General features: G+C 40.9%; 1 protein-coding gene across 2 annotated transcripts in view; it reads left to right on the top strand.

The window, feature by feature from the left end:
- The window catches only part of LOC134627840 (low-density lipoprotein receptor-related protein 1-like), a 95,414-nt gene that overhangs the window by 14,500 nt on the left and 67,782 nt on the right, over positions 1-13,132 (top strand). For both annotated transcript variants that reach the window (XM_063474256.1, XM_063474255.1), the window contains exon 2: positions 4,595-4,717. In XM_063474256.1, coding sequence (XP_063330326.1) covers positions 4,595-4,717 — 123 coding nt within the window. The remainder of the gene's footprint in view (positions 1-4,594; positions 4,718-13,132) is intronic.

The following is a 13,132-nucleotide window of genomic DNA, read 5'->3' as shown; positions in this document are numbered from 1 at the left end:
ACAAATATTACTCCATAATGTCTATACCAGCGTTTACACTGGTTTTCAGTGTATTTGCAAAAATGAGGTACATTTATAGACTAGTCACAGTATAACTACGTCACTTGGGGTTCTTCACAGGCTGATGAAGTATCTAAATAGTTAAAAAAAAAAAGAACCACAATGGTCTCTAGTTTCTACAGTGTAGACAGAACAAAAGTAGGCGCCAAATGCAACAGTTAGAGCTCTTAAACAGTTCCTGTATTCTTAAGGACATTTTAAACAACTAACTTTGAAACTTCCTGCTGTTCAGAGTCCTTTCAGCCCCACTGTTGACAGTACTTTAAGTCTGCCTTCATCTCAACCGCTGCTGAGCAGTGTGTGATGAGGCCATAGTCTCAGTGTCTGCTGGAGCTTTGTCCTGGTTGATCTCAGAGGGCAGACTTCCAACTTATTTATAGCTCTGCTGTGGGTGTCTGAGGAAATGCTGCAGTGACTGGGGGCAAGGCTTGTGTTTGCCTTAGTATAGGTCTCTTCCTCCCAAGCAGACAGAGCTCATCTTAGAGGGCTCGCGGGCAGCGGCGGGGTGCAGAGGGCAGTGGGTTGTAAACCGTCCCAAATGGCGACAATTCAAAACATTTTCCCGCAGCCTCCGCTTTAGTAAACACACAGGCAGCTCATTGATAGCAAGTGTTAAATTCCTCCATCCCATCTCAATATCCCTGCCCAGCTCAGTGTGCTCTCTGATCTTCAGGCCTGTCCTGAAAGCTGAGATCACTTCCCCCAAGGAGTTGTAGCTCACTGCCCACTCTCCATTTCCTCTCGCATTGATGCCGTACATCTAATTTGTTCTCTTATATCATCATTCGGCCTATCCATCTGTTGACCTCATTTATTTGCTTTTCAGTTAAAGCTGTCCTTGGATCCCTTTAAACCCCGACTTTTAACCATATTAATTCAGATCGTGCCAGCAGCAGATTGCTTTCACAGCTAACAGTAAAATGGTTGTCAGTGTCGGCTGTCTTCTATCTTCTATGACTGAACAGTTTTACCTCAGTTCACATGCAAGTAAACCTGCATATTCAAAATATGATTGATTCTTTTTCTTGATCTCGCCAAAATTAAGTATTTTGTCATTATTTGTCATTGCCTGCTGTTTAGATTTGGTAGCCCAGGACTTACTTTAATGGTTTCCCTTTGCCCATCCCAGAATGAGCTTCACTTTTCCTTAGCTAACCTCTTGACCTACTTCTTATTTTCCCTGATATGATTCTGTCAGCAGCCGCTTGCAGCTGAGCCTGAGGTGCTTGTTAACTCCCCCCACAGCCATTTTGAAAGCGGAGTTCACAGCAGAGCGTGTCAGCATCTACATAAACAATAGACAATAGACAGATACACCACAACTGCTGCCTGCTCTGGCTGGTGCTGATATCCCTAAACAAACAAACAAAAAAACATGATCGCACACACCGAAGAAGAGGGAAGAGAAGCAAAGAGGAAACCCTTTAACACAAGCTTGGTTGCATTTCATGAATAATTCAAAACCTTGTGAGTTCTGAGAGAGAGAAAAAAAAGGCGACCCTTTACACACTCATCCACACACACACACACACACACACACACACACACACACACACACACACACACACACACACGGTGATCACAGTGGTACAGAGCGGAGGATAAGTGGGGAGCGTGTGACTGTGCACAGCAATATGTCAGGTTGAATTCATGGTTTTTAGGTTGAGCTCCATTTGAAGATTCCTTTCACTGCTGGAGTTGAAGAGTAGCTTTACATGTAGATGCAGTCATCCTGTTTATCCTTCTTCATCCCATAAGCCACTCCTATGCTATCCTATACTCCCCCACGTCCTGTTCGTCATGCTCTCTATCTGACTAAGTTGTAGCTCTGGTAAAAATGGCCATTTCTGGCCTTGCATTCTGACCCAAAGAGGCTGACTCGTCTGCAAAATGGCGTTACATAATCGTCTATAAAACACACTTTTTAAGATAACACTGAAAATGTAAATCATCAGTTGTGCCGCGGGACTGACGTGGGTGGATCGCTTCAGTGAGGCGAAGCTGTCAAAGATGTTGGAAGAATCACCCTCAGACCACTATATTCGAAATAATGACAGGAAGAAATAAAGAAGGAGTCTATTAAAAAAAACAAACTTTGAACTCAAATGATAGAAAAACACCAGCCTTGTGATGGATATTTAAACACTGAATATCCACAAAAACGGTCAAATTTTAAAGTGTCGGTTTGTTCCCTTTAAATGCCATGAAAGACTTTTGCAAAAAAATATAAACAACACTTCTCTGTCATGTATTAAGCTAAATCTTTAGTACAGCCACAGTATATTATTTACCGTATGGTCCCATCTTACCACAATGCATGAAATCGCCATCTGTGTGTTTGTGTCTTTGTTCACAAACTCCTCCTAGACCATCAGGAGCTGAGCAACCAAACCTGGCATGCAGGTTTATCTTTGGTCCTTGAAGGTTGTTATCTATATCAGATCTTACAGTGCCATCAATTTGCCTAGCAACCACCTAGCAACGGTTTGAAAATGGCCTGTTTTTAGAGTTTATGCACCCGAAACATCTTATAAAATCATCATCTGATGTAAGATCTAATTTAAACCTAGAAAAGCTGAGTTATATATTGTTGATACTATAATGCCATCACTTTGCCTGGCAAACACCTAACAATGTGCTAAAATGACCTGTTTTTACCCTTTAGACACCTACAGCACCTTGTGAAAGCATCCTATCATTTTAATTTCACAACAGTAACATCTCATTTATATCCTCAAAAGCTGAATAGTACATGCTTAGCAACCACCTAGCAACGGGCTAAAATGACCCATTTGTAGCATATAAACAACACTCTATTTTTGTACTTTTCTCAGTGTGATAAAGTGCCAACAGCACAAACAAGCCAAACAATACTCTAACATGGGCATTACTAGTTAGTTAACAAAAATGTCTGTAATTCTACCTTTTTTATTACCATGTTAAGCAGTTTATTATATCTTTAAATATAACTAGAAAATTATATTTCGTCAGTAACATAATAAAAAACTGTTTTAGTTAAACGTACTATTAAAATGAATTAATTTTATTTTGGAATCAAGTAATTATGTTAGTTACCAGTATGCCAGTAAATGTAATATAATTAGAGGAATATGTTGTTTGGTTCAAAGTCATCTTAGTCTCTCCGTCTTCAGCGTGGTCTGGTATGACTTAGCTTAGCACTGTGGCTTGGGTTGTGCAGCTGCAAGCATAGACTGTATATAAAAGTCTAGTTTATGTATACAGTCTTTGTTCAGAAGAGGAGACTTCAGCCTTCTGGTATCAACAAAGTAATCTTAGCTATGCTAGCCGGTTGCCTGCTAACAGCTTGCGTTCACAAATCTGCTGGGATTTTTGAACCTTGTGAAGCGAATACTTATGAGATGTTGCTGCATGTGGTCATAATGGCAAATGTTAAGCTAGCTGCTGACAGACAGTAAATACCATAGACTCTGATAAACATCCACAGATCGTAGGCTGCTGTCTGTGAAACCACAAAAAAGCATCACTTCTGTATGATTTCCTTACAGTTAGGTAGAGCAACTGAAACTTACACATGTTAAGTAATGTAGGAATTACTCTTTCTGATGACGAATGATTTAAAAAGAAACTTGTGCAATTTATTTTGCAGTGATTACCTTATGGGAACTTATCAAACACTGGCAATAATAAATAACATCTGCTCTGTATAAAACACAGCTTTACAAGAGGACGTGAACAAAGAGTGCTCGGGACAATGTGAAGAGCAGTCCATGTCAGAGTACTCATTAATCCCTGCCTTTATTTACATTTCAGTGACAGCTGAATACATGTTGAATGAAATATGGTTAAAAAGCTTCTGTCAGTGTTTACGTTTTCCTACTAAGTTTGTAAAATCTTGGAGACCGAGATTATTTCTTCCATTTGTTTTAATGTATTTTCAAAGCCAAAGACTTTGTACTCCATCATCTGTTTTTTGGTCACCGCTCAACAGTAAGTCCTGCTCGTCCAAAACCAAAGCTGAATGACTCAGCTTTGTTGCTTCTCTGTGTGTATATGTGTTGTTAAAGTGTTCATGTGCTGCTCAGAGAGGACTTGAATTAATGTGGCTTTGAATATGCGCTGCCATTTGGCTGTGGCTAGATTGGGCAGTTTTTCCTCGCCCTGGAAGTTTGGGCTGAAGGGGGGTAATAGAGGGAGGGTAATTCAGTGAACAGGATGTTCTTTGATATCCTCCAGACGAGCTGCTTCTCTGCCACCGGCTTGCAAATACTGACCTGGATATTTAGGTGCAGCAAGTTTATGCAAAGCTGCTTCCAGGCCTGCTTCAGTGCTCATTTTGCTTTTCTTGTGTGTGTATCCATTCTCTATTGCCCTCCGTCATGTAACAACGTTCCAAAACCTAATTAGGGCCAGTGTGAGCTTCTATTGACTCACAACAGACACCGCTTGCTAATGAGACCTCAGGAATAAAGATCATTGACAAAAAAAAGAGCTGCTTTTTTTTTATCTCCCAGAAATCCTTTTAGTCTTACTTTCTTTTTCTATCTCTTTTTAGCCCCAAGGACCTGCAGCCCAAAGCAGTTTGTGTGCAAAGATGGGGTAACGTGCATCTCAAAGGGCTGGCGCTGCGATCGGGAGAAGGACTGCCCGGACGGCTCTGACGAAGAGCCTGATGTTTGTAAGTCTTTCAAAAAATAATGAGTTTAAAGGCTCAGATATGCTGTATCCAAATAAATCATCAGGTTATTGAGCCTGCTGCGTCTCACTTGTTCAGCAGAATAAACTATCTGGCAGTTAATCATTCAGAGACAGATAACTGTTGTCCTGAGAAGAGACATTAAAGACTAGTTACGTTGCTTCTCTTTCTTGTTGTATAATAGAGTCCAGAGCATACTTTATGTGAATCATTCTGTGTTCAGGTTACTGATTATCATATTTGATAAGAATAAGGGTGTGTTTGATGCAGGTTAAGACAGGGAGCATTTTCACTAAATCAGTTAAAAATGCAGTGTTATGCAGACCTTACATTTTATTCAATCTCAAAATAAAAATGCGAGCTCACTTGGTTTAAAGAACATCTTCAGCTTCTCTGTACAGAATACGTTCTTTTGGCAATGTTTGAATTATGCACGTAACCAACGGTCACCAAGTGTGAAATTGGCTTGGAAATTGATCAGAACCTGCATGGGTAGATTTGTAAAATGTATCTTCCTCGGTATCCGGGGTATGCCAATATAATACTGCAGCGTTTGTTCTCTCAAACACACTCTAACAGCAGTTGTTGACTAAAAGACCGAGATTGATGCACTTTTCGATTTATTTGGCTAACCACCGCCAGACGAGAGAAAACAATGGGATGTTCTATCAGCAAATGAGAGGAGGTCGTTCTGCCGTTGAATAGCTCTGTCACGGCAAATTAGAAGATCTACAAAGTTTGTTTTTCTTGGTAAATGTGATTTTCCACTAACACTCAGACCCACAGAGGACACAGTCATGACACGAAACCAAACAGAAAGTGCTAAAAAAAAAAGAAGAAAAAAAAAAGACAGCTCTTGTTTCAAAGTCTTCAACTAGATGTTGAGATGCTTTGAGGCCGAATCCCTGGGGTGAGGATGAAAGCAGCAGTGTCTTTTTGGTCATCCTCTGAGACTAAAATGCCTGTAGTTATCTAAGAGGACAGAGGGCTCCGGGTGGGTTGGGGAGTGGTATGTGTCTGTGTATGTGTGCGTGTTTTTGGAGGGGCTGACCTGGGAGAGAGAGAGCGCAACTGTGTGGCTAGGACAGAGAGCTGTAGCTGCAGTCTAGACGCATGAGGCTGTATGAGAGCAGGTCTGGAAGTCATTAGAGACTCGCCCAGAGCAATGGAGAAACCTGCTGTTTTTCACAACCTGCCTAGGCCAAACACACACACACACACACACACACACACACACCCTCCCCGCTTCTCATCTTGGCCTTTCCTCTTCTGTGTCTATCTGGGACAGGAAGAAGTGATTTGATCCTCTGTTTCTTGCTACTCCATCTATCGTATGCCAAACCTCTCAACAGCAGCAGTCATAGGACCTATTGCCTCCAGGGACCCGATTTTATACAGTTAGGGAGGAAAACTCTAGAAGTGAAGCAAGGTCAGAAAATAAACACCAGTCGTTAGCTTTCTTAGAACTTAAAGTTGAGCTTGCTTATGCTGTTACTGAGAGGTTTCTGTAAACTTTCCTCTCACCAGAGTGTGACCAGCTACCAGCCTCAGTACAGGTGGTTAAACGATCTGGCACAGGAGGCTTTAATTGGGATCGTGAATTTCTTTTATGCTCAGTTAATGCTATCTTTGCCGTAATCAAAATATACCAGCAATCAGGTTTTCCAAATCTCAAGAAAACACCCAAACCAACAATGAATGGATGCTATCGGCATGTAGTCACAAACAAACATAATTATTAGCCACATGTAACATTAAGTGGTTAGGACTGATGTCTCACAGCAAGAAGGTCCCGGGCTTGAATTCACAAGCTGCTTGGGCCGTCCTGTGTGTCCATATTCTCCCAGTGCTGGCGTGGGTTTCGCCAGAGGCTCTCGGTCTTCCTCCCACAGTCAAAAGCCATGCAGGTTATGTTAATTGGTAATTCTAAATTGGTCGTAGGTGTGAACATGAACATGAAAGGTTGTCTGTCAGTATGTGTTATAGTCGTACGACAGGCTGGTGACCCGTGCTCTCACCCCATGGCACCTGGGAAAGGCTCCAACTTCACCATGACCCTGAAATGGATAAGTGATAAATGATGCAGTTGAGAGACACACACAAAAAACCCCAAAGACCCACATTAACAAATTGTTTTTCCTCCGTTTATGAAATTTGACAAAAGCATGGGAGCCAAAATATGCATGTGAGTCTGTAACCTCAATAGGCATGGAACCTGGGCTTTGCAGCTGATGTTGATACAAGCCACATTTTCCTCCTTCACACACACATTCATACAGCACTTTATTCTGTACCTTTTAAATACTTTCTATTTAACTATCACGCGCACACATTGACACTCCGATAGATGCCTCGGGGGCAATTTGAGTTCAGTATCTTGCCTTAGGATACATCAATCTTTAGACTGGATGAGCTGGGGCTCAAACTACAGATCTTCCGAAGCCACAGGCAATATATGAGCTAGTTTTACGTTAAGATGGTCAAAATTTTCAGCTTTTAAAAAAATCAGTAAGAGTAAAGGTCTGTGAAGGTCTTGCCTAACTCTGAAACTCGTCTGCTTAGCTGTGATGCATACTCTACATGTGCCGCATACAACACTGAGAGTCTGAGCCGCTCCCCTGCTGGATGGTCTCTGTGATGAAGCAATTTTTAATTTGCTGCAGTACATTAAATTTTAAATGACGGCATTACGGCCAACATAACCTAACCACCTAAAAAGCTGCTCTAAACCAGAGTTTTCCGAGAATATGACAAGAGATAAAAATGGACAGCAAAAACTTTTATACACACGTTTTCCCCCATCATATACTGACAAACCTGCGTTTTTATTGTTTTGATTAAAAGTGCTCTTTGTTGAGGGCCTTTTGCAGATGCTTCTGGTTGAAAGATGCATGAGGTGGTTTATTTATTCACTCATGTGGACGGAGCTTCACAGTGGGCTTTGTTGAGGTGTTGGCTATTGCCAGTGAAGTCAGCCACTGTCCAGTGCAGCTGCTTTGCCCTGCTGTGTAACCCCTACAATGCTGTTCTTTGTACTCCGGGGTGCTGGGTCAGACTGGCATAGAGGGATACTGAATGAGTAAAACAAAAATAAAATGGTCTTCTGGGCGTGTGGCCTTTATATAGAACTACATTTCTAGTCAATGAACAGTTAAAAGCCAAAAGATGAATATTAGTGTGGTCCGCAGCCTTCAGGTAGGGTGTCAATTCCTGCCTCGATAACACAGGAAGAGCGTGATGCTGAAATGATGGCCCTCCCTGTAGCCTATAAGTGCATTTTTAGACTGACATTTCCTGTCTAGTCTGCAATTAGCTTTTTAGGAGATGAAACATATTTGTAACAGCCACTTTTAGAGTGGAAAACAACTGATGTAGTGGGGCATCTCACTGATGCCTATCAGAAGAAATGAAAGACTGTCATGAAAATAAAATCTAGTAAGTTTCATCTTTAACCTTGGAAGGTAAAAGCAGTTATAATCTGCTAATATACAGTCGACTGTTGTATAAGACAGCAGTTATAAAAGGAGCAACAATCCAGGTCATATTAAAGCCATTAAATTAAATAATCCTAGGTTAGTATAAGTGTCTGTTGTTCCTACAAGGATTAAGGTATAAGTGCTTCCACTTTTTTACACACATTTTACCTCTCATAATAACAATTCTAACTATTAACTAAAGAAGATGAGGAAAATAGGTCTCAAAGACCATGAATCCATGCCAAATGAATGCAGCAACATAATTAGACAACACTTTAACTCAGTAAATCTGATGCTCGCAGTTGGAGGAAATTTAAGTTGTAATGCAGACACACGTGACAAAGAGGACTCATAGTAGTAATAGTTAAAAAAGCTGTAAATGTGACATCAGGAATCTCTTATTGTTTGTGTGTTACTGTACCTATAAATGCATTCAACAGATAGAGAGTATCACTAGAGCCGATCTGAAGAGCGCTTGTAGCATTTATATTCATAGGTTTCATTTATATGGAGCTTTTTTCACGCTTTTACTATGCAATCAAATAGAAAATGTTTGCAATTACAAAAACTGAGCAGAAGCTAAAATGAAAAAAACTATACATCTGTATTTACTGTTATTAAAAAAAAATCTAAACATTTTGTTTTTCAAATTTAAAAGTTGTTAATGAATCTAAAACATGCAGTTCAGTGGAATCTGAAGGATTTCAGTCATGGCTGGTAGCCACAGGTATGTAGTTAATAGGGAAGTAATTCTAACACAATTATTTTGCATCATGACCGGGTATCTTACCTGACTACAGCTGCTAAATTTAATTGACATTACACGTCTCTGCTTGACACGTTGCTGCTAGTCTAGTCTGTGTGTATGCACAGTAAACTGTTACCATGGTTGAGACTCACCAATAGACTTGCTTTTAGTGTAGGTTATGCCTGTGAAATTAACCTCAAATCCAAGCAAACCCGTTTGCTTGGATTTGCAAACAGAACTTTTGGATTCACATTTTATTGCCTAGTCTAAGATAACTCTTGTTTGATTGCATTACAAAAGACTCCAGTGTAACTCCTGAGGGAAATTTCCTGCTCCTTACCTTTTATATATTCTACTGATGTCGTTTTCCTTGCCATATGCCCCATAGGTTTCTCAAAATTCACTGATATTATTCTGCAAAATAACATTGTGTGTTATATTTAATGTTTCCTATATTTAAGAATAAACTCTGCAAGGATTCAAACCATTCCCTTTTCAGTTAAAATATTTCCAATATGTATGGCTACATTCGTATTATCTTTCAAGGGTTGTGTAAAAGTTCAAATTAATAAGTCTTATATTTGATTTTTAAGCAGTCCATAGGTGTAAAAAATCTAAAAATGTGCAATACATGTTGTATACACATGATGCATATCAAAAAATGTAAACATCTTATAGTTATAGGTAAAATGACCCAAATGCTCCAAAAACAGGCAAAAGGTAACTGAACACCATTTTCTTACAGGCAGCAAAAAGTCCAAAATACAAAGTTGATAAATCCACAAAGGGCGTAAAATATCAAAGACCCAAAAGGAAACGGCAAACTTAATCTCTGTAAAGGCAGAGTGGTTACAATGAGGGAAAAAAAAGACACAAAGTAACAGGGGAAAAGTAAACACAGGTGAACATAATCAAGGTAAAGAGCGGACAGGAAATAAATCTAAAGAAAAGACACCAGAGACAAACCCTGTAATGTAAAAACAGGAAGTAACAAATTGAACACAGAGGGTAAAGTCACAGACAGGATACAGGGACACTAAAATCCCAGTGGCCACGACAAAATGTGTACATAGCCATTCATTCGTCTATTTTTCCCCCTGCTTATTCATGTCGTACTGTAACATAGGTATGTTTTGAAAACATAATGCAGAAGATATTTTTTCTTATATTTCGGGTACAGTTACACAAACTGCAGGAAAAAAAAATACTTCCCCTTATAAAACCTCAGTGCAAGGTGCACTTCTGCAAAGTTTTTCAAGGTAGTTGGCAAGAGTAGGTGGTTTGAAGCATCTTGTTTTGTTGATTTAAGTTCCTTTATTTTCTTCAGTCTCTTTATGTAGACTGACTCTGTGGTGCTGAGATCAGGGCTCTGTGGGGGCTTTACCATCTGTTGCAAGCCTCCTTGTGTTGCTGCAGTAGACAGTTCTTTATGACAGGCTCATTCTCTTGCTGCAGAAGGATTTTGGAACCCATTATTTGACTTCCTGATGGTATTTCATGATGGCTAAGAATCTGCCCGAATCATTAGAGAAATCACTAACTCCGACCTAAACCCCAGCTGCATTTGCAGAAATTCTGCCCCTAACGTGAGTAAATGGCACCATCCTTTCCTGCTTTTTGCATTAGACTTGCTGTCATTTATTTCAGTGCAGTTCCTTTTTTTTATGTGTAAAATAGAAACCTGTGAGTCTGTTTTCACCTCCACGGAATGTATATTGTGCATTTACTGTAATGACTATATTGAAGGATGTGGCGAGCCAGATGTGACCCACCGACTAAGGGGCCGTTTTTAGATGAGGGGTTGAAGCTGGGGCAGCGAAAAATGGCAAAGCTGGCGCCCGAAGCAGAGCCCTGCCTATGTTTAGCCAAAAAAAGCATGTCAGGGGTTTCAATTTTTAAAACGCTATTATGTAATCTGAGCAGGTCTCTCCCCAAAAAATGTGCGGTAGGCCATAGGCACCCTAAAGCGAAAGCAAGCCTAAAAAGAAATATACAGCGGGCTTTTCAGCTCAAAGAAAATCAGTAAGGTGAACAAACAACAAAAAAACAAAACCCTGCATTTTGAATGTACAGACAGATGCTGAACACCTGGCTTTGCCTTGTGGCTCATCTTTCTCACCACCTGTGTCTGATTAGTGGCAGCAGTGAACGACTGCAGCCTGTATCCTGTAGTGTGCATTATTGAACACACAGCTTGTCTCCTGCATCATTTGTTTAACTTCACACTCCTCTTACAATGATGATTACTCTCATCCCGACCCCTCAACCCCCCGACCCTTGTGTTTCATTTATCTATTTCTCAAGGTGATAATTAGTCTGTCCTTTGATTTCATTTTCTATCGGCCCGTGTAACAAATTTAAAAATAACTGTTCGGTTTGGGGCTCGGTGCTCGATTTGTGACGATTAAAGTCAGCCTGCTGCTCTCTGAGTAAGAGGTCTGAGCCAAAGTGGACTGAAATGCCTTTCAGATATTTAGTCATTCTGGGCCAGCAGTAAGTCTTCTTTAAGGAAAATGTGAACAAAACTGAGAGTTAAGCCTCACACCATGGTGAGGAAAGAAGTCTTTTCAATCTGAGAAAAAGAGGTGCCGCGTAAAAACCTTATTTTAGTCAGCGACGGGTCTGTTCCTCTTCTTTCAAAACTCCAAGAGAAAGAGTGAAGGGTAAGGAAAGAGCGTCTCGTTTGCTGTGCGAGAGAAAGACGTGTTAAACTACTTTCTGTACTTTTAAAGCTGAAGGAAAGCAAGTGTGTTTTGGATCAATGTCCCCACATATTTAAATTTCACACCACACCAGATTTGTTTGGGTTTTTTTTGCATGTATTGTTGACTTTTTCTCTCTCATAACCAATACCGGAGTTTGTCCACTCTGTCTAGGTGGTTGGGGTATTCTGGTGATGTTGTCCTGTTTGAATCTTTCAATTTACTGCGCTGACAGCACTGTTTGCTTAGTGGTTGCTCTGCCCCGAGGAGCAGTGGTGCTTGTGTGTTTGGAGAAGGCTCAGTTTGTTGTGCTTTCGAGAGCTAGATTTAGCCTTCCTGCTTTGCTTGTCCCCCTGCCAGCCACCCTAGAAGCCCACCCCCCCACAAAAAGGAAGGAAAATGCAGTCTTGATATCTTAGAATGAAAAGAGTGAGCAAAGAGCCAGAGAGCTAAGATCCAACCATTAAACAGCAGGGTGGGGGGAGAGGACACACAGTCAAGCTAGATATTACTGAAATAAACTTTTATGATGTAAATTTTTGTAAAAAAAAAAAAAAAAAAGGACAGCTAATACTGAGATGTGGTTGCCTGTACAAAGAAAATTCAGATAGCCTAACTCAAAATTGTCCCACTGTGGTACTTGTGAGTCACCCACAGGTGCGGTTCGAGTGGCAGGTTAATGTGTTGTTTTCCACCTGCGGAGCAAAGTGTTTATAGGATAGCTGTCAGAAAGAGGGAAAAAAACAGCTGTGAAGTGCAGCATTGTTCCCTTTGCCGCTCGGCTGCCTGCCGTTGCTGTGCCTGCTCTTTTGCTGCCCATCATCTTTTTTTTGACAGGGCTGCGTTGAGTAGCCACATCATAATACAGACACCCCCCCCTCTGTCCTCTGTCCTCTCAGCGAAAGCTGTGCTGTTGCTGTGTTAATTTTTGGTGTCCTAGTTGTTTGGGGTTTTGTTTTCCTTTGGCAGGGCAGGCAAGGGGGATGTGGGGTAGGGGAGGGTCGAGGGGTGCCTCTGTGGCGCTGGGTCAGGATCTGGGGGCTTCATCCAAGAATATGTCATGTGGCTCAAGAGCATCACCAGTGAGGGCCCGTGAGGACATGGTCATGAGTTTACATTTACAGCATATGTGATGCCTTTGATTAGATTATTCTTTTCTGTACACTTTGCTTTTACGTTCTTATTTTTAAACGTCTGAAGTATTTCAAATGTAATAAAAGGCAGTGGGGTAGAATTGGTTTTCTCTGCAGTGAGCCTCATTCTGGCTCGCATAAAGCTCCTTTTATGTTTTACTGTAGCACCGGCAGGATCTTGTTATTTGTATTTGTGTTTTTATTGGTGCATTAAGAATCCATTTGACTAGCAATATGGGGGAAAAGTGTGAACTACTCAGTGGAAAACCCTTGCAGCCAAACAGACTTTGAGCTCTGGGACAGCCTAATCCAGACCCAGATCATGACTCCCTCTCAAT

This window comes from Pelmatolapia mariae, linkage group LG5 (assembly GCF_036321145.2).
Source record: "Pelmatolapia mariae isolate MD_Pm_ZW linkage group LG5, Pm_UMD_F_2, whole genome shotgun sequence".
Classification (NCBI taxonomy): domain Eukaryota; kingdom Metazoa; phylum Chordata; class Actinopteri; order Cichliformes; family Cichlidae; genus Pelmatolapia; species Pelmatolapia mariae.
This window is presented reverse-complemented; position numbering and strand designations above follow the sequence as displayed.